We start from the raw sequence: 20,357 nt of genomic DNA on the forward strand, positions 1-20,357 counted from the left end.
AGTTTTTACTATTTTTAATGATGTGTATATATCCACATGTAGCTATGTGCCCGTGAGTGCAGTGCCTGATGGGGCAGAAGTTACAGGCAGTTGTGGGCTACTTCTCATGGAAGCTGGGAACCAAACTCAGTCCTCTGCAAGAGCAATTCCTGTTCTGAGCTCCTGTGCCTTTCCCCAGTTTCCCACTCCACTTCCTGAGACAGGCCCCAGTCTGAACTCCAGTGCTGGGATCAGGGAACCTAGCCGCTCTCCTTGGTCTTTTTGCCATTTCCTGAATTAGTTTTTTCTTTTAGATGAGGCCTAACTATATAGTGTATAGCTTCAAACTCATAATTATCCTGCCTTGGTTTATGCCTTCTGAAGAGGATGATGCCAAGGACCAGCACTAGCTAGGTCTGGATTCTGAGAGGAGTGTTTGGAAGCAGTGCAACAGTTAAACTGTGGGTCCGAGCTGGCTGCCAAGTTCTGCTGAGATGGCTTTCCAGACTCTGTGTTCTTGTTTCTGTCTCTCTGTGTCTCTGTGTGTGTGTTCTGCTCTTTAGACAGTCTCCTCCCACCCACCCCCAAGCCCCCAATCTAAAAACCGTGGTTGCGACAGCTCTCTCTGGTAGTAAAAATTCTAAAAACTCTCTGGATAGCTCATGGGTTTTCTGAAGTCAGAAAAACTGCTATAAAAAAAATTCTTGGATTTTCTGACTAAGTCAGAAATCCTGTTAGAAAAATTCTAAAGTAACTCTTGGGTTTTCTGATCAAAATCAGAAAGCCTGAAAAAATGGTAAAAGAGCTATGATCATTCTTCAGACAGCCTTCTATGGATAGCTGCTAGGGAAACATTCTAAAAGACTGTGTCAGTAATTCTTGGGATTTCTGACCAAAAAATTCTGAAAGAGCTATGTTCGTGCTCCATGGATTTTTCCAAGCACAATCAGAAACCCTGTCAGAAACGCTGCTTTCACTCTCTCAAGATTTCCAGACACTTAGTTCTCACTAGAGAAAACATTCTAAAGAAGGACTGCTGTCACTTTCTGCTTGTTTAGGTCATGCAGACCAAAAATCCAATTTTTTATTTACATATTCAGTTCTTTATTCCAGATTATCATATGAACCAGCATTCTATAACCCAGGCTCCTTGATTCTTAGGAAAAGAATAACAAGTACATTTTTTCTTTTTTTTAAACATTGCAAAAGAATTCAGAGATCTGCCTGCCTTTGTAATTCTAGCTTTGTAAATCTTACCCTGAGAGTGCCATTCTGACCACACCTGGACCTAAACTATCTCTGTCCCAGGCTGACCCTGAGCTCAGGAAACTGCGTGCATTTGTAAGCCTAAACAGAAAACAAAACAAAACAAAACCCAAAAACTTAGCTGAGTGGGATCTCAGCTTTCGATCACCACTCTTTATTTCCTTAGTGTCTTTCTCACAAGCTGGCTCATAGTGCAGCTGCCTCTGTTCCTTTAGATCTGTGAAGCCCCTTATGCAATTCATATTGCATCCTTATATTTTTGCATAGTTGAGAAATTATATATTTTCAAACTCATGTTTTTAGAGTTCTTTTCCACAGCCTTAAGGGTGTCCTAAAGGTCCCAGCTTTTACCAATATGCTGAGACATTAGCCACACCTTCACCTCCCAGACTCATGCTGTTTCTGGTTATCATGGAGTTATTAATGTTGTTAGCAGAGAGGACATTCCTCAGAGGAATGTGAAAATATGTACATTATTATACAAACAAGTCTTAAGCCCACACCTGCTGGCCCTGTCCCAGGGCCAAAGCCACATCATTCTGTCCCTACCAGGGTGTCATTCTGTCCCTACCAGGGCGTCCTTCTGTCCTGACTCGGCAGGATGATTGTTTCATTGCCTGCTGTGCTGCAGAGTCAGTGCTCCACTGTAAACCCAGCAGCCATCACTGCTGCACATGGTAAAATGAAGACAGCACTGTCCTTCATCTGACACTGTTTCCAATGAGAAGGTACATGAAGTCTCTTGACCTAAACCCAGGGATAGATATGGGTGGATTAGAATATTATGCAAGACTTACAGCATTGTTATCCTGAATTTTGGAATTCTTACAATCACTGGGTAGGGTCTCATCATGTAGCTCTTGCTGGCCTGGAACTTGTTACACACACACCAGGCTGGCCTTGAATTCTGTCTGTGGAGTGCTGGAATTAAAACAGTGGCTTGTCATCAAATCCAACTTTATAATTACTTTTTCCCATAGATGATCTCATGAATTCTCAAGACTGGAGCTAAATCCCTAGTCTAAATATGTATCTAATATATTACAAAAGTATGTACACAGTGCTTACCTGCACCCATTAGCAAGCTGGGCTTTTCCTTCCTTAAGTAGTATTGTCAAGAGTGGTTTCGTCTCCATCAGTACTGCTGAAAGTTCTCTCAAGCCTTCTATCCTCTACTCACTTAAGACAAGTATGTTAGAGCAGGTCACCTCCCACTGATTGGGGTATGTGGTGCCATGGTCACTCTTCAGTGGATTTCATTATTTCTTATCCTTCTTCACTCATTAGTTCACCCAGCTCTGAACAATCACACAGTGTCATGTTGATCAGCCAACTCCCTTCACGGATTTGTGCACAAGTCCTAGGTTTTCTGCAAGTGTCTCATTGACTTCAGTTACCTCTCCTGACAGAGGAGAGTTCACTGGCAGCCTGCACACTTTCCAGAGCACCACACTCACCCCAAAGCACAGTGGGTCTGGTGTGCAGTCCTATCCCTGGATGGGCAGGAAGCCATGGTGGACAGGCTGTGGATGGACCATGGCCTAAGTGCTCCTTGACATTCCTAGTGTCATGATTGATCAAGGTTCCAAGAGTTTCCATGCTATGTCTCCACCATCACTTACTTTTTTATTGCTGTGAAGAGACACTGTGACCAAGGAAAGTTAGAGAAGAGAGAGCTTATTGCTTACAGTTCAGAGGCTGAGTCCATGGCAACCTTGGTGGGGAGCATGGCAGCAGGAAGCAGGCATGCTTCTGTCCTAGTAGCTGAGAATTTATACTGAATCAGCAGAGAGAGGGAGACAGACAGAGACTAGGCCCGGTGTGGGCTTTTGAAATCACCTGCAGTGATACACCTCCCCCAACAAAACCACGTCTCCAGATCCTTCCCAAATAGATCTACCAACTGGGGCTAAGCATTCAAAGACGTCTAAGGGGTCCACTCTCATTCAAACTACCACAGCCTGCTCTGGCCAGCTACATAATGGCTTTCAGTATTTGGGACTGAACTGAGGCCCTTGGCCATACTAAGCAAGTATTCTACTACTGTGGGGGTTTTGTTGTTGTTGTTAAATCTTTAGAGATTATTTTAATGTGTATCAGTGTCTTATCTACATGTATGTTTGTGCACCAGCTGTAAGAGCAGTGCCTGAGGTGTCCAGAACAGGGAGTCGTCATCCTCTGGAACAGAAGTGAGATGGTTGTTGGTTGGTGTGGAAGAGTATCCAGCACTCTTCACGGCTGAGCCGGTCCCTCCTCTGCTTAGTTTGACAGGCTTCTTGGTATTACAGTTGGCTTTTCTACTTTTACATGTCTGCTGATGTAATCTGGGAGTTACATGTGCTAGCTCTACCACTCAATTGTATTTTCTGCCCAGATACTTGCTCTTTCTCTGTTCTATGGCCATTTCCTCCCTACCTGTCATAGTCTGTTGACTTGAACCATCCCCCATACTTGAGTTTCTTATCTTTGTAGTCTCTTTCTTCCTAGATTACCCCAAACCTTCTGTTGTCTCCATGTCTACTTTTCTACATCATTTTAAAAGATTACTTATGTCATGTGTGTGGGTGTTTTGTCTGTGCACCATATGCATGCAGTGCCTGTGAGGCCAGAAGAGGGCTCTGATTCCCTGGGACTGAAGTTACAGATGGTTTGAGTCACCACGTGGGTTCTAGGAATCCAACCTGGGACTCTGGAAGAGTAGCCAGTGCCTGGTCTTATCTGCTAAGCCATTTCTCTAGCCACTCTAATTACATATTAAACATTGTTTCCCCTACTGGGTCTAAATAACCCCACTGTGAGAACCCTATCTATCCCCAGTTCTATTATGTTGTGCTAACCTGTTTCATTACTCTCATGTTTATTTCACGGGGAGGCATGTTTGACCTCAGACTCGTTTACAAGTTCCCTACCATTTTCATGGGTAATTTTAAGGTACCGGAAACAAATTTCCAACACATTGAGATTTCCCTGGAAGTGCACACTTTTAGACTTTTTTTTTTTTTTCGAGACAGGGTTTCTCTGTGTAGCTCTGGCTGTCCTGGAACTCACTTTGTAGACCAGGCTGGCCTCGAACTCAGAAATCCGCCTGCCTCTGCCTCCCAAGTGCTGGGATTAAAGGCGTGCGCCACCACGCCCAGCGCTAGACTAACTTTTGAAATGACTTTTTCTCCCCTCTCCCTCTAAGAAGGACTTGGAGCGCCTGACTTTTCCTTTACAAGAGTTAGGATTACAGTATGTGCCATTGAACCTGGATTTTTTGAGATATACTGTACCCCAGGTTAGCCCCAAACTCATGTCAGCTCTCCTGTCTCAGCCTTTCAAGTTCTCGGGTGACAGGCTACTTGGCTACCTTGTACCGGAATGAAATAAAGTCTTTAAACACACCCACCAACTACCCTATTTTAGAGCCATTCCGTAACACTATTTTTCAGAGAAAACAGGAAGTCTTTCTCTACTCTACCTGCAGCGTCGACATATCCAGTTCGTCAGCTCGAGCCCGCCCCTTCCCCGCGGTCCCTAGTTACCTCTAACACAATGACAAACGTCACTTAAGGCCCCTGTTCCGCCCCTCTGGGGAAGGGGGCGGGGAGCCCGCGTGCCCTCCCTACGCATGCGCACCCCTGCTCTCCGCCTTGGTTCCGGCTTCTCCTCCCGGCTTTCTCCATTCTCGAGCGGCTGGTTCCTGGGGGAGGGGAATCATTTCAGCCAATCGTGTGGCACTACGAGGCCGAATAGCTTACCTCCATCGGTTTCAGCCAATGAGCTAGCCGTTCTCTTCACGTCACAGACTTTGCCCCCTCCTATTTCCCCGCCACTCTGGCCTCAGTCGGCGCAGTAACAAGGAGTGCGCGCTGCGACACCTCCCAGCTCCCCCGGCCCCGCCGCCATTTCGTCGCCGGGCCTAACGGTTCGGCCAATCCCGACGCATAGTGAAAAGAGCCAGTGCTCCACCAATCGGAGGCCTCTGCCTCCGACCTCACCTCGGGCCGGCCCAATCCAGGCCGCGGCCCCTCCGCCCCGAGCCCGCCCCCGCGGCGTCCTCTCTCCTCCCTCTTTGTGCGTCTGGCGCCGCCGCCGCCCGCCGCGTGAGAGGACGGGCTCCCCGCGCTCTTCAGCCGCGTAGTCGGGTCCCCTCCCCCCCACCCCCAGCTCCCGGAAGGTTCGTGAAGGAGAAGCCGCCGCGGAGGACGAGGAACCGCTGCTGCCGGTCCCCTGGGGCGCCATGGCGACCGGAGCGAACGCCACGCCGCTGGGTAAGCTGGGCCTACCAGGCCTTTCCCCACTTCCTGGGCCCAGAGGCAGCTTCGAGCCCAGCCTGTTGGCGCTCGGGCCGCCGCCGCCGCCGTCGGGGGCCCTAACCACGGCCTTGTCCTTAGCGGCGGTGCCGTCACCGCCGCCNCCCCCGGTCTCGTACCCGCCGTAGCAGCCGCCCCCGCGCCGCCGCCGCCGCTCTTTTCAGCGAGGGTCGCCTCCGCGCCAGGACCAGCAGCCGGGCCAGCCCGGTGGCGGCGGAGGTGAGTCGGGCCGATAGGGCGCGAGAGTCGTCGGGCGAACCGGACCGGCCGACGGAGGGGCAACGCCACCGCGGTTGGACGCGGCGAGACCGCGCGCGCGCGCGCACGGGAGGCCCGGGCGGACGCGCCACGGGGAACGCGCGGCCTGGTTGGGAGGCTTCGATTGCGCACGCGCACCGCGAGAGCCAGAAGGGCGGGAGGAAGCGTTCTTCGCGCAGACGCAGTGAGGCGCTCAGGCTTGGTGGCGCAATTGTGGTAGTTTTGGAAGAAGCCACCTGTTGCCCCCTGAGCTCCTGCTATGGAGGACAGGAGAGTCAGGTCCACGGGACGATGTGGTGTGAGTGGCTCCCTTGATGGTTTTTAGCAGCCCCGTGGCGAGAGTGTCTCCTTTCACAATGAGGCGAGTTCGGAAGGCTACTAGGGATGCTTGAGTTCGATCATTTATTAAGGCTGTTCTCCTTTTGTTTTCTAGAAGGTTCTCAGAGTGACCAGCTTTCCCCGTGCTGTTTTAAAAGGCTTTTTCTCTGGGCCTGTAATCTGAGAAGTAGAAAACCTTGTGTGGTAAATGTAGGGAAGAATGTAATAAATCAGAGATCTGATGACAAGTGTCCACTGTTCAGGAAAACTGAATGCTGATCTTTCCGCGAGTAAGGATGGTCATATTGAAGGATGGCATGTTTCCCACAGTAATGTGTAGCAAGAGATTTGTAGCTTGAGTGCCAATGCTTTGTGGGCCTCATTCCATCTTCCTCTTTTCTGCCCTTTAAGGCATTCAGAATTGATAATATGTATCTGTTAACACTTCTGTTTCTGGGTTTCTATGCATTAAGACTTTGGAAGCAGTGGCATGATGGTTCATGCTTTTAATCCTAGCACTCTGGAGGCAGAGAACCATGGGGCTCTCTTGAGTTTGATGCCAGTCTACATAGTTTAAGACTGCCAGGGTTCTGTAAAGGGACTTCTGTCTCAAAAAACAAACAAACAAAAAAACCCAACCAAACAAAAGATCCAAAGAGTTGGAGATATGCATCCGTGGTAGATAGAGCTCTTACCTAATATATGCAGAGACTCTGATGTTAACACACTACAAAAGAAATGTGTTCCTTGTTCCATTCTCTAGTTTTTTCATTATAAAAGAACTAAGTGTGAACTGTTCCTTAACTTTCCTGACAGGAGGATCTTTATAATGGCTGCTTGTTTTCTCTGACCTCTGAGATTTCTTTCCTTTTAAAAATTTAGGTGATTTCAGTTTAGTTTTAATTAGGAACTTCTTGCCTTCTGGTTGATAGTTCTGCCTGATGGACTCTGTCTGTCTTTAGACTTCCCAAGTAAGAAGAGGAAGAGGAGCCGATGGAACCAAGACACAATGGAGCAGAAGACAGTGATTCCAGGCATGCCCACAGTTATCCCCCCTGGACTGACTCGGGAACAGGAAAGAGCGTACATAGGTAAATACACGTTCTACATCCAGGTGCATCTTCAGATTACTGCAGATTGTTCTGAGTGATGAACCTGCTGAAAGTCTTAAGATTTTAGTCATGGGAACAAGGTGTGATGAGCTATGCTTTCATAGCTGTGTAATCCGTGATTTGCTTGGCCAGTCCTGCATTTGCAGCTTCTTGTTTGGGCCTGCTCTTAGCTCGGCAGCCCCCTTCTCAGCTGCTGTTCTTGCTCATTGGTGAGGTGAATGCTCTCTTCCTCTGGACAGGCCCCAGTGGAGAACACTGCAGGTATTGTAAACCAGTTGTTTTTTTGTAGCATGGCCTGTCACCATAATGTCATGGTTCCCTTTCCCTAAAATTGTGGTTTTGTTTTTTTGTAGGTACAAAATAGTTTAAGCAAAAAGTGTCTTGGAAAGCATTTGCAGTTTGCCCATTTTGTTGAATTTAATCCTTCCCTTCAGTATCCTTTCTTGTTCCATCTTTAGAGAGCTGTCTTAAAACAAAGGCTCTTGTTATTTACCACTAAAGGACTCTGCTGGGAAGGGTTTACTGTTTGATTTGAAATGAAGTGGTGGCAGAATTTTAAAAATTAGGTTACTGTCCACAGAATTAAACCTCAAAATTACTTAAAATCCAAGGTCATAATAAATGGAAGTTTTATATCTGTCCTGCTGTCTCAAAAAGTGCACTTGATAAACATTTTCAACTAACCAAGTAAACATCCTCTTTGGGGCAGAAACCTCGTTGAGTCCATTGAGCTGTGGCCTTCTCAGACAGCTTCAAGGCTAATGTGCTCTGAATCTGGAGGTCTTCGTTTCCTGGCTTTTAGATTGCTGAGGATTTTGAGGCGTGGGATTGTCTGCTTCTCACAGTACTTACTACTAATCCTGCTTCCTCCTGCTGTTTACTCTCACCCAAGCCTTAGGTGTCATTATGTCCTTAGTGCTCCCACAGCCCAAGAACAGGCTAAGAAACAGTGCTTTACAGCTCCCTCTTCCTCTGGAGGCCCAGTTAATGCATCAGGCCCTTAGAGACCATTTACATATTTTGTTGAAGTAGATAAACTCAGAGTTAGAAGCTAGGGTGCCTTTTTACTTCAAGGGAGGTAGCAAGCAGCCTTTCCTGGTTTATTCTTCAGTGCTGGATGTTTATTCACGTTAGATCCCACAACTAGAGGCTGCCCTATGGCACTTTCACGTTAAGTTGCTGAACTTAGTCTGGCTGCAAGCCTAGAGCTTGTTGCCGTGAAGGAGCTTGGAGAGTAGCAGTGTCTCCATGGCACATTTGCTTTGTCCAGGGGTCCTTGGTATCCTCTTCACTGTCGGTTTTTTTTTTTTTTTTTTTTTTTAATCAGTATTTCAGCATGGAGATGTTGTATAGTCCTGTGAAACATGTTTTAATGCAGATAATTAGAATTTTCTGTATTTAAGGTATGTATTAAACCTAATTGTAGGTAAACTGTGTGTCGTTACTGCTTTCTCAGAGACCTGGGGCATGATAAAAACACATACCAGAAGCAGTAACATACCATGTTGAAGAAGCTACTCTAGGTTTGCTATCCTAGTGCTGTGTTAAATTTTGTCTGAGTTACTGATAGCTTTTAGTGAATCTCTCATGTTTCAAACTTGGGGGCCATATACATTCTCTTGACCCTCACTTAGCATCTACACACCTTCCTAAGATATCAGTAGCTGGTCTGAAAATAAACTCATAGGTGGGTGAAGGTAGTGCACACCTTTAACCCAGTCACTGAGGCAAAGGCAGATGATTTCTGGGTTCTAAGCCAGCCTGGTCTGCACAGTGCATTCCAGGACAGCCAGGGCTGTGTTTTTGAGACCCTATCGGGGGGGGGGGGGGCGGATCATAAAGTTTACAGCACCTTACTTAGGCCCATTGGATTATGAAGAAAGGTATGTGGTTTGTTCAGTATTGGAGTAAGGGTGCAGGTATTGGGGAGCTCTGTTAGTACAGATCTGGTTGTACAGAAAGTATACACACAAATCTGTAAGATGTTAAATTGGTTATTGAGTGTCTTGCTTAAAGAGTTTTAAATCTGGTCTTAATGAAAATGATCTTTGCTCAACTGCTATTTTTGTTGTCCCATGTCAATTGAGTACTTTTGGGCTGTGTTTAATACTTATTAAAGAAATAGAAACTTAAGTTTTGCCCTGAGTTTGGTGGGAAGCAGGTACTGATGATATCTTAAATGCCGTTGGTTTGGGGCACCAATCGTAAGCAAGTGTTGGTGGGGAAGGGAGAGGTGACTACCTCCTGATAATTGCAATTGTAAGCTCTAGTGAACAGTCTTAACTGCTAACCCCTCTTCCAACAAACTGTTTGCTTCCTTAAGTGATAACCATTTTGAGGTGGACATTAGCTGTAGATGTAGATGGACTCCTGCGCTAGGTGGTTGGGGGTTTTTGCCTCAGTGTGTCACTGATCAGTCGTCCCTTTCAAAGTCTCCGAGTTCTTCATGCTTGTTATTGAGATTTGAGATGTTTTTTGGTAACATTGTCTTTTTTCCATCCTTTTTTTTCTTTCCTAACCTGGTTTCTTCCAGTGCAACTACAGATAGAAGACCTGACTCGTAAACTGCGCACAGGAGACCTGGGCATCCCCCCTAACCCTGAGGACAGGTTGGGAAACAGTTTTAACCAGCTGACAGTAACGCTTTTACCTTTTTTCTCAATATGTTTTTACTGGTGGCAACATATTGTGTCAGTTCAATAAATCCTAGTTAACACGACTGGTATTCTGACCAGAGTAGAATGTATGCTCAGTCAACAGTTAGAAAAGTTCTCTTAATGGGAGAATAAGTTAAAGAAAATGGTTAACTGGTTTCTAATTGGTAAGCATATAGATTTTAACCTGGTAATTTGCCCACCCCTAGGGACAGTGAGAGGTGGCCATTAACCTGCCTTTTCACTGGCTGCTTTGGCTGAAAGCACAGGGGGTAGTTTTTCTCATTGGGTATGTTATGCAGGGATTTGAGAGTATTTTTAACCATCACTGAATTGAAAAGCAGGCCAAAGCTTGTTGAAGTCTTACCTGCTTGTGGTTTTGAGATTGTTTTAAAATCAGGAGATTTCTAACCAACTTCCTTCATTGCCAGTTAATTTTCAGCCTTGGCCATTGCCTGCGGGTTTTGGGAAGGGAAGGCAAGCAACCAACCCCTAAATTATTACTTTTTCCTTTTTAAAAGGGAGTATGGGCCTCAAACAGCTGTGGTCATGCCATTTCAGTGTGCAGTTTCTCTCACCTCTGGAAAGTTAAGATGTCTGTGAGAGAGGAGTGTTTAAGTGGAATTTTATTGGCTGGTACAGGTCTTTGAACAGCTAAAGTCTTGTCCTTTAATAGACAATAAGCTTCCACTGAAATCTTTCTTAGTGCATGTAGCATAGTTGAAAAGATTGCTTTGAAGGTGTTTCTGGCTTTTGTTATCCTGGTCACATGCAGTTCTTCTGCCCCTTACCATGAAACAAATGAACCTAATGATTTCTCCATTATTGACTTTCTTTTGCTTATCAAGTTTGTTATATTTTTACATATAGATTTTGGTTGGAAATTTTACATTTCTTTTTTGATTTGAAGATTTTTATTTTTTAGTTTTTTTAAGATTGACATTATAGGTTATAGACCACAACTGTTTCGTGCCTTTGTGGCCTTTTCCCCTTTAATGGTATGTCTACAGGTTACCAGGCAATCCCTCCAAAGGTTGAGTTTTTAACAAACCTTGTTTGCTTCCTGGAAAACTGGGATTAGAGTGCAGTTGATGTCTCTGATGCCTCTTCTAGGTGAAGAAGTCCGGCCAGTCTAACCTCTAGATTGCTAGCTTTTGCTTTTCACTTCCACAGTTTGGGAAGAGGTTAAATGGTTATAAAGCCTTTAAAAGGCCAGTTTGGTTCTTGTACAATTTGGTAATTAGCCAGAAACACTGGATCCTAGATAGCAATGGGGTGGATATGCTAGAAATAAGTACAACCAGGACAGGGTTTTCCTCCCTGTGTGTGCTCAATTTTGAAAGAGGCCCTAATGCCTGATTGCTTTTGCTTTTTAAGCCCAGGTTGGAGGGAAATATATGAGTTTCTTACCTTAATAAGATGACTTCTTAAGGTGTATTTCAAAATTAAGCCACTTTATGCTATTTTGATGTTGCTTAACTTGCACAGTTAAAATGTTTAAAAATGTTATAGATTTAAATGTGTAAGATGACAGTCTAATGAGTTGGGAACATTTGTTTGTGTTTACCATGACTGAATTGTGCTAACAGTTCATACAGATATTAGAAACGGAGGTGTCATTTAGGCGTCATTAGCCACGAACAAACCTGACCTTTTATTCCATCGTGTGTGTAACCTGGTATGACATGGTTCCCTTTAGGCTGAAGACAGTGGGAGCAGCCGAGTTCAGTTCTTGCTCTCCAACTAGGCACAGTGCTCTCAACTAAAGCAAGGGTGTAGGAGTCTGGACTCTTTTCAGGATGGTTTTTAAAATAACCTGATCCACATGGTCTCTTCCCTTCTTGCAGCTGCTACTAAATTTTCATACAGAGTATCAAACCTATGTCCTTTTTGTAATCTTAACTCAGTTCTAGGAGTGTAACTTCTCTTTTTTGTTACCGCAAAAGTCTAGCTGTGGTAAACTGACCATTTTATCATTTATATATATATCTATATATATATATACATTTTTTTTTAATTTTTGCTTGTAACAGCATTTTACTCCTTAAAAATGAGAGAGAACTTTCTGCTTTCTGGACTTGTAAACTCTGGTGGAGAATTGTAGTTCCTTCCCCCTTGCTGTTGGCAGGTTCAGACCCTAGACAAGTGTTTGACTAAATTTGCATTTGCAGCCTCTTGGCAGAGGCTGTGTTAGCACTTTAACGGTTTTCTCTACTCAGACTCCCCACCTCGAACAGCCAGCCAGGCCATTGAAGGAAAAGCAGAGACGAAGCCTTGCACCATATCTCTCCATTGTGGGGCCAAGTGGCTACAGTAGCTTGAGTCCCAGCTGCTTGGGTGAACGAGCTTATGTTCACTATGTGGCAGGGGGTACAGATGCTCTTCCTGATAGGCACAGTTCACCATAACTTGGGTTTCTGTGGTTCATCAAGTTTGGTTATTACATATTTTTTCAAATGAAAGAGTCATTTGGCAAGAAGCTTCCAGAGGATGGTCCTGTTCTTGCCGCTTGTGGTCCAGAGGTTTCTCTTTAATAGATTCTTCCCCGGTCACGTAGAAGTAAGAGCATTTTTCCCTTTTCTCACATACACCACAGTTTGCTTAACGTTAAGTCAGATTCCATCTCCTCATTCCACACGATCTTGAATAGCACACGTTATGGTCGGTTCCTCCGAAGAGTGTTGTTAGGATCTGAGAGGCAGAGGGGCTGGGGAGACTTGTTATAGTCCGTGTGGGAGCAAGGTGAGTGGGGGTCAGAGCAGTAATGAGGATCTGTCTCCCACAGGTCCCCTTCCCCTGAACCAATCTACAACAGCGAGGGGAAGCGGCTTAACACGCGAGAGTTCCGTACCCGCAAAAAGCTTGAAGAGGAGCGGCACACCCTTATTACGGAGATGGTTGCTCTCAACCCAGACTTTAAACCACCTGCAGATTACAAGTAAGCAGAGAGCACATTAAAGGGCACACTGAGTTCATATGTGACCTGCTGGGACAGTTTTGGTGGACCTACTCACCTTTTGGCCCAAATTATCCTCAGTTCTTACATAGTATATACTCTTCTTGATTAGTTTAAATAAAGAGCTTGGATTATGTGTGCCACCTCCCAGAAATAGATGGTGATGATCTTTTCTTCCTTAGGCCTCCAGCAACACGTGTGAGTGATAAAGTAATGATCCCCCAAGACGAATATCCAGAAATCAATTTTGTGGGGCTCCTAATTGGACCCAGGTGAGTAATTACTAGTCTATGGCACCCTAGGTTTTGATTGTATTTGGGTTTGTTGTTGAATTTGGTGTGGCATTTGTTTTGGCTGGATTGTGCTTAAACTCGATTTGTGTCAAGGTGTCCATCCCACCACACACACAGTTTTCTGTGAAGTAAAATCCTGAGATGATGTTAGAGCTGACCTTAGTGTAGAACTCTGAACAGAGTCCCTGGCTAGGTGATCCCACGCTCTGCATTTTGCAGTTTCCCACTAATGTCTACTCAGCCCAGCCTTTTTACTGAAGTAGGAGTTTGCACAGGTTGTGTAAACAGTCTTTTCTGCCTTTGATAGAGGGAACACCCTGAAGAACATTGAGAAGGAATGCAACGCCAAGATCATGATTCGGGGAAAAGGATCAGTGAAAGAAGGGAAAGTTGGGCGTAAAGATGGTCAGATGTTGCCAGGGGAAGATGAGCCTCTTCATGCTCTAGTCACTGCCAATACGATGGAGAATGTCAAAAAGGCAGTAGAACAGGTGTGTGGTGAGCCCAGGAGGGGGCTTCTTGATGGAAACCTAGGTGATGGCCCTAAGTATTTTGACAACTAACTGCTGCTGCATCTTAATAGATCAGAAACATCCTGAAGCAGGGTATTGAGACCCCAGAGGACCAGAATGATCTACGGAAAATGCAGCTTCGAGAGTTGGCTCGCTTGAATGGCACTCTACGGGAAGATGATAATAGGTTAGTGATAATGTTGAGAAGAATACATAGAAACTTGAACCTTTTTGAAGTGGGACGTGGTCTCTACAGGTGTTTGATTGATTTCTCCATCTCAACAGGATCTTAAGGCCCTGGCAGAGCTCAGAGACGCGCAGCATTACCAATACTACTGTGTGTACCAAGTGTGGAGGGGCTGGTCACATTGCTTCTGATTGCAAATTTCAGAGGTGAGGCCTGGCTGTTGAAGTGGCTCTCCAGCAACCACTGGTATTCAGGATCTTTGTTTTTATAATGACTCACGTATGGTTCATCTCATGCACCAGAGCCAGCATCCTTTGTGGATCTGGGTGATAAAAGTTAAAACTCAGGAAGACTACAAATGTGTAACGCCTCCTGGTATTGTCTTTTGTTGTCTTGTCCAAAAACTTACGCTCTGACTATAAATGTTTCCATTGGGTGTGTTACTGGTTTACCTTAACTGCTTAAGTTTAAGACTAAGATTTTTTTCCATAAGGTCCTTTTAATAGTGTAAATTCTCTTCTCTCAAACAGGGAAGGTACTATAGTTACATTCATTTAAGTGTTTTGCCTATGCCTACATGTACTTCTGTATTTTGCATGCCTGGTTCCTGTAGAGGCTAGAAGAGAGCTTTAGATCGCCTAGACCTGGAGTTACAGATGATTGTGAGCTGCCATGTGGGCACGGGGAACTGAACCCATATTCTTTGTATGAACAATAAGTGCTCTTAACTGCTGCCCCATAGAGATAGGATTGATTAAAAACCAGGAGAGATGAGGATGGGGCTAGAGAGATGGCTCAGTGGTTAAGAGCACTTGACTGCTTTTCCAGAGGTTCTGAGTTCAATTCCCAGCATTCTCATGGCGACTCACAACCATCTGAAATGGGATCTGATGCCCTCTGAAGACAGCTATAGTATACTCATTTGTATAAAAAATAAAAAAGAGAGAGATGAGGGTCTTGTACAGTGGTTGGTTGCTGGAATCTGTAATCCAAGGCCTCTTTTGTGACTGGCAGTGGTTAAAAATAGACACAAAATGGACATTGGATAACTGTTTCTAGTAAAGGATTAGAAAGGGGGTCACATTTGACTGAATTAGTGTTCTGTTGGTATTTTCTTCTCCTTACTTTGTGTTTCTGATCCTACTTTAGGCCTGGCGACCCTCAATCAGCTCAGGATAAAGCACGGATGGATAAGGAATATTTGTCCCTTATGGCTGAGCTAGGGGAAGCTCCTGTTCCTGCATCTGTGGGCTCCACCTCTGGGCCTGCCACCACGCCCCTGGCCAGTGCACCAAGACCTGCTGCTCCTGCCAGCAACCCACCACCACCGGTGAGCCCTGGAGCAGTTCTCTGGTCTAGCTCCCCTATTCTCTTCTGCAGAGATAAGGAGCTATGGCCAAAGATTTGGGGTAAAGCTTAGAGGTGGATATAGCTGGCAACATTGTTTTTCTGGGATGTCTGGCCTCTGTGGGGTCACTTTGGGAGGACCCTGTCCATGTGTTCTTGGTCCTCTGACATAGTCAGAAGAACAATGTTGCCACCAGGGGGCGCAGGCGCGGACATTGGCAGGAAATGCTCTCACATAGTCTCTCATGTCTACAACTCAGAGTCGCCCACCCTGGATGAATTCTGGTCCTTCAGAGAATCGGCCCTACCATGGCATGCATGGAGGTGGTCCTGGTGGGCCTGGAGGTGGCCCCCACAGCTTCCCACACCCATTACCCAGCCTGACAGGTGGGCATGGTGGGCATCCCATGCAGCACAACCCAAATGGACCACCACCACCTTGGATGCAGCCACCACCACCACCAATGAACCAGGGCCCCCACCCACCTGGGCACCATGGCCCTCCTCCAATGGGTAAGTAAGTGTCAGACCAGAAACCTTGGGCTTTGGGAGGGGAAATAGGTTCACGCCAAGTAGCTGTGAGCTGCAAACAGCAGTTTGGCTAGCTAGGACTCAGAATCTTGCTGAGGTCTAGGCTCATGGAGGATATGTGCGGGGAGACCCATGAACTTTTGGGTCAAAAAGCTGAGAAAGCTATGGTGTTTTGCCTGGCCAGTTCAAATGTCCTGCTAAGTCCCTGCTCTTTCCTTCCATCAAGATCAGTACCTGGGAAGTACGCCTGTGGGCTCTGGGGTCTATCGCCTGCATCAAGGAAAAGGTAATGCTACTCTCTTGGGATCGCTGTCTAGGACTGGGAGCAAATGGGGCTTCTAGCCCAGGACCCTGCTCTCTAAAGCCCAGGACCCTGGTCTTACTGTCTGCAGGTATGATGCCGCCGCCGCCTATGGGCATGATGCCGCCGCCTCCGCCACCTCCCAGTGGGCAGCCCCCGCCTCCTCCCTCTGGTCCTCTTCCTCCATGGCAGCAGCAGCAGCAGCAGCCTCCGCCACCCCCTCCGCCCAGCAGCAGTATGGCTTCCAGCACCCCCTTGCCATGGCAGCAAAGTGAGTGGAATATTTTGGGCTTGTGGGGGTGGGTGGGATGTGGGCTAGGGCTGAGGGGAACGAGAACCTCATAATTTCACACAGGCTGGAGACACCTTCATTGAGGACTCTGGTCTCAACAAGGGCAGTGGGGTTGAAAGCCAGGCTGCCTGGCCCAAAGGAGTGTCTTGGGGAGGAGAGCTGCTGTTTGGTGTGGTTGTGTTTGGGAGAGACTTGGGAGGGCTGGAGGGGAGCTTGCTGTTGTAGATAGAGCACCAGAAGTCCAGGCTAAGCTGCTGAATGAGCTGCTGCTTTGGCCATGCCTTGTGAGCGGAGTCAAGAGTGGGATGGTGCATGCATGTTCTGGAGGGGGTTGTGATTGGGCCTGAGAGACTGTGGGAAAAAAAGGGAAGGGGGCCGATGGGGAGAGAGTAGCTGTGGGCTTGAGGTTGAATGTGCCGTTCGGTGGTGGCGGCGGCTGGGCGGAGGGACGTCAAAGCCGGTTCTTGTGTCTGGAACTTTCCCCTGAGCCCCTCCAGGGGCATTGGTGACAAAGGGCTTACTTTGTTAAGCCCAGAGACCATGAGGCTGACCCCAGGGTAGTCCTGCCCACCCCTCCACTCCCATCACCAGGACAGCCCCGCCCGCCCGCCCCCACCACCGTACAGCATGCCAAGCAAGGAGCAGGCGCCCCTCGTCCCCCCTGTCCCAAGGCAGCAGCCGCAGAGAGCCGCGGTGTACCCCCCGCGCGTGTGACCTTGGGCTTCTTTACTACCCCAGATACGACGACTACCACCACGAGCGCTGGCACAGGGTCCATCCCGCCATGGCAACAGCAGCAGGCGGCTGCCGCAGCTTCTCCAGGAACCCCTCAGATGCAAGGCAACCCCACTATGGTGCCCCTGCCCCCCGGGGTCCAGCCGCCTCTGCCGCCCGGGGCCCCTCCCCCTCCGCCGCCTCCGCCACCTGGTTCCGCCGGCATGATGTATGCCCCACCCCCTCCTCCTCCGCCTCCCATGGACCCTTCTAACTTTGTCACCATGATGGGCATGGGGGTGGCGGGCATGCCGCCCTTCGGGATGCCTCCAGCTCCCCCACCGCCTCCACCACAGAACTAGACTTGTTTTTTTGTTTTTTTTTTTTTAAGAAAATATATATTATATACATAGAAAGTTGGTCTCGTATAAACACACGCCGAACCTCACCATATGGAGCCAGACATTGGGATGCACGCATGTGATTGTGTGTGCACGCATGTGTGTGTGTGCACGCACTGGGCTGGGCCAAGTGACTGGACTCGCTTGGGAAACGGGCAGTGGTAGTAGGGCGCCAGCTTGAGCGTTCCTGGCACCCTGTAGCATCGAGTGTCTTCTTTGTCTTCTCTCCTCACCCAACTCCCTTTGCCTCTCCCCAAACCGGGCCGCCAGGATCCCTCCCCGCGGCAGCGATGGCCCGAGCCATGAGAGTGAGGACTTTCCGCGCCCATTGGTGACCCTTCCAGGCAGACAGCCTCAGCAGCGCCCCTGGTGGACAGGATGGTTCGGCAAAGCAGCCTGAGTTATTTTTGTGGACGGAATCGGATCACGCTGGCTCCATATTGTGAAATTTTTATTAATTTTTATCTTTTTCCTTTGTTATTTCCTTATCTTTTCCTTTCTTCAGACTCCGTCCAAGGAGATGCTCTCCCCGGTCTTCTGCTGCAGATAGGATCCTTCCCCTTGTCTCCATTCTTCTCCTCCCAAAGGGAGAGGGGCAAATGGTTTAGGCACAGGCTTTGGCTATTAATGTCAGGCTTGGTGGTGGGAGTGGGGGTCCTATGGTTCTAATTGTTGAAGGGCCTTAGCCACACTCAAATAGATGGTTTACCTTTGACATCTTTTAAAGAGTCTTGATAATTCTGACTCATTGCTCAATAGGGTTTATTTGGCAGTGGGATTCACATCTTCCTGCACTCCTGCCAGCAGTACAGGGCACAGCCCAAGCCACCATAGGCCAGCCTGGAGTCTTTTTCATGCTCTGGTCACCCACGCTGCCTCAGAACCCATTTGCTTCTCTCCTTCCTGGAAAGCTTCCCTTTATGTTTTATTTGACCCCAGCTGTCCAAACGTTTTGCAGTGTCTGGGGCTTTGTGTCCCTTGTTCTTGGTTCTGCTGCTTTGCCCCTTCCCTCTTCATGGAGTGATTATGTTGACAATACTGTGTAATGCGCGTTCTTTTCACTGGGTTATCTACAGAAATTTCTCTGGGCCTTTTTTCTGTGTTTGATTCAACACTGCACTAAGGGGGAGATGTTCCATTGAATAAAAGAGCAGTGTGGTTTTCCGGGTCCGTTTCTTTTCTTTTAAGACCTTTTTCCTGACCCTCAGCACCAAGCTTTCCCTACCTACCTTGTTGTAACACCTGGCCCGAGCTCCCGTGTGTGAGTGGCTTCAGCCCTCACTTTTCCTAGTCTCTAGAAAGTTTCTAGTTGATAGAAGTGAAAAGCCGGCTCACTCCACATTTTAGGAGCCTTTGTCATTGGGACAGCCTTTTCCTGGGGCTCCGACCCCCACATTGATGAGCTCTAGATAGGATTTGTGTCTCCTAGCTGTTGCCCGACTTAAGGACCTGGACCTGGGGAGGCATCAGCACTAAAGGTCACGCTAACTAATCCTGCTTGTCCGGCACAGAGCTGCTAAAATTAAAACTGCCAAGTGGCTTTTTTTCTTTCTCTGCTGGTGGCTCTCAGCCTGCCAGGACTGCAGGTCTAGGGGAGTAGTAGGGACGAAACATGGTGCCCTGTGCTGAGTGGCCACCTCTACAAAGAGTCTTCTGCAGTTCTCCTGTTTAGGGTACTAGAAAAATTACCCCTTGTGTCTTTGTGAGAGCCACATCTTTGGGCAGCTCATACAGCTGCTGCTGGTTTGTCCAGAGGCTTGAGTGCAGTTACTGTCTACCCTTACTTAGCCTTCCTAACCAAGCCCTCAACTAGAGGTTTTCCCTATTGTCTTTAACCTTACAGTGTGGGGGCAGGGCCTGGCCACCCTCTTTGACCTTGGCTTTACCTCATTGCTTCCCTCACAATCTTGGTTTCCCTGGTGGGCTCATTGGGTGGTTAATTAGCTCTTTGAAGCTCTGGAAGCGGCAAAGTGGCGCTGTGTGGGTTTTAGAAGTAAAATCAATAAATGACTTAACCATGGCTCAGCCATCCTCTGGTCTTACCCTCCTCCCTGTGCGGTGTGTTCTTAATGGCCCCTCTCTCACCCTGCTGCCAGCCTTTGTTAGAGTTTCCAAGAGCAAGTTTGAAGGCCCAGCTACAAGAAGCACCTGTGCATATAGTGTCAGTGTTTAGGAGGTAGGAAATATCCATTTGGCCTACATGCCTTAGGTAGGAAACACACAGTCCTATTGTGTCAGGGTTATGTTTAACTAGACACCAGTGTTTGATGCTGGCAGCAGTATCCCTACCTCCTCTACTTGGCAAGGGACGTGCCAAGTAGAAACAGCATGAGGTCTCTGTTTATTTCTAAGACTAAGACAATTACTTAGCAGAAACTCAACATTGGTTCAGGTCGGGAGGCCAGGTTTCTAATTGGAAACTTAGACATAACTTCAACTTGGTCTGGGTTGGATGTTTTTTCAGGGATCTAGGAAATGAAGTATCCATATCCCTGAGTAAATGAAGGTGAGGGGCAGGAGTGGTGAGAGGAGTATGTTTGAGACTGGGGGTCTTATGCTGAGACAGGGTGTGTAGAATAGAGGAATGGGGAGCCCTGCTATGGAGGTTACAGAAAGTCCCTGGATAAAGTTTGTGACAAGCATGTGTAGCCCTTTGACTTGGCAGGGCTGTTCAGCCTTTGGCTTTGTAACATGATGTGGTCTGCAGGTGTGTGGGGCCATTATTTTACAGCCCCCTTGCTGTTGATTGCAGGTTGGATTAGAGGAGTTGTGGGAGGCTGGAGTCTTCAAGGGCACTGTCTGTTCCCAGCGTTGTGCCTCACAGCCATCTATAGTGTGATCTGATACCCTCTTCTGGTGTGTAGATGTACGTGCAGATAGAGTACTCAGGTAGTGGGGCTGGTTTGATAGAGGCAGGACAGGCCTGAGAACCTGTGCTGGA

General features: G+C 47.4%; 1 protein-coding gene, 1 long non-coding RNA gene and 1 other non-coding gene across 17 annotated transcripts in view; 1 reads left to right on the forward strand and 2 right to left on the reverse strand.

Moving 5' to 3' along the window:
• LOC110285266 overlaps positions 1-4,855 on the reverse strand; it is a 17,758-nt gene extending 12,903 nt beyond the window's left edge. The window contains exons 1-2 of the long non-coding RNA XR_002377041.2: positions 4,706-4,855; positions 2,043-2,166 (exon numbers count right to left, since the gene is read on the reverse strand). This is a non-coding gene — a long non-coding RNA (uncharacterized LOC110285266). The remainder of the gene's footprint in view (positions 1-2,042; positions 2,167-4,705) is intronic.
• Positions 737-796, reverse strand: LOC115030039. The gene has a single exon (XR_003835631.1). It is a non-coding gene; the product is annotated as a U7 small nuclear RNA (small nuclear RNA).
• A 150-nt stretch (positions 4,856-5,005) lies between the features above and the next one.
• Positions 5,006-19,436, forward strand: Sf1 (splicing factor 1). 15 transcript variants are annotated; one of them, XM_021151296.2, is made up of 14 exons: positions 5,072-5,498; positions 7,079-7,207; positions 9,762-9,837; positions 12,668-12,820; positions 13,021-13,110; positions 13,439-13,622; positions 13,715-13,830; positions 13,929-14,036; positions 14,980-15,160; positions 15,417-15,690; positions 15,935-15,994; positions 16,101-16,280; positions 17,040-17,228; positions 17,599-19,436. In XM_021151296.2, exons 1-14 carry the CDS (start codon positions 5,468-5,470, stop codon positions 17,814-17,816), a joined length of 1,989 nt encoding a protein of 662 aa, XP_021006955.1. In that variant the 5' UTR covers positions 5,072-5,467; the 3' UTR covers positions 17,817-19,436. The 15 variants fall into 15 exon arrangements, with proteins under 15 accessions (XP_021006949.1, XP_021006942.1, XP_021006955.1 ...); XM_021151290.1 differs by lacking the exon at positions 17,040-17,228 and having other exon boundaries at positions 5,006-5,498; positions 15,417-15,694; positions 17,687-19,436; XM_021151283.1 differs by having other exon boundaries at positions 5,006-5,498; positions 17,040-19,436.
• The last annotated feature ends 921 nt before the right edge of the window (positions 19,437-20,357 follow it).

The sequence above is a fragment of the Mus caroli genome, chromosome 19, assembly GCF_900094665.2.
Source record: "Mus caroli chromosome 19, CAROLI_EIJ_v1.1, whole genome shotgun sequence".
Lineage (NCBI taxonomy): Eukaryota > Metazoa > Chordata > Mammalia > Rodentia > Muridae > Mus > Mus caroli.

Bases quoted from the DNA above. Each gene is read 5' to 3' on its own strand.
- Sf1 (XM_021151296.2), top strand. From the start codon at position 5,468: ATGGCGACCGGAGCGAACGCCACGCCGCTGG. The intron at 13,111-13,438 runs GTGAGTAATTAC...TGCCTTTGATAG, and splicing joins GGGCTCCTAATTGGACCCAG to AGGGAACACCCTGAAGAACA. The intron at 15,161-15,416 runs GTGAGCCCTGGA...GCTCTCACATAG, and splicing joins CCAGCAACCCACCACCACCG to TCTCTCATGTCTACAACTCA.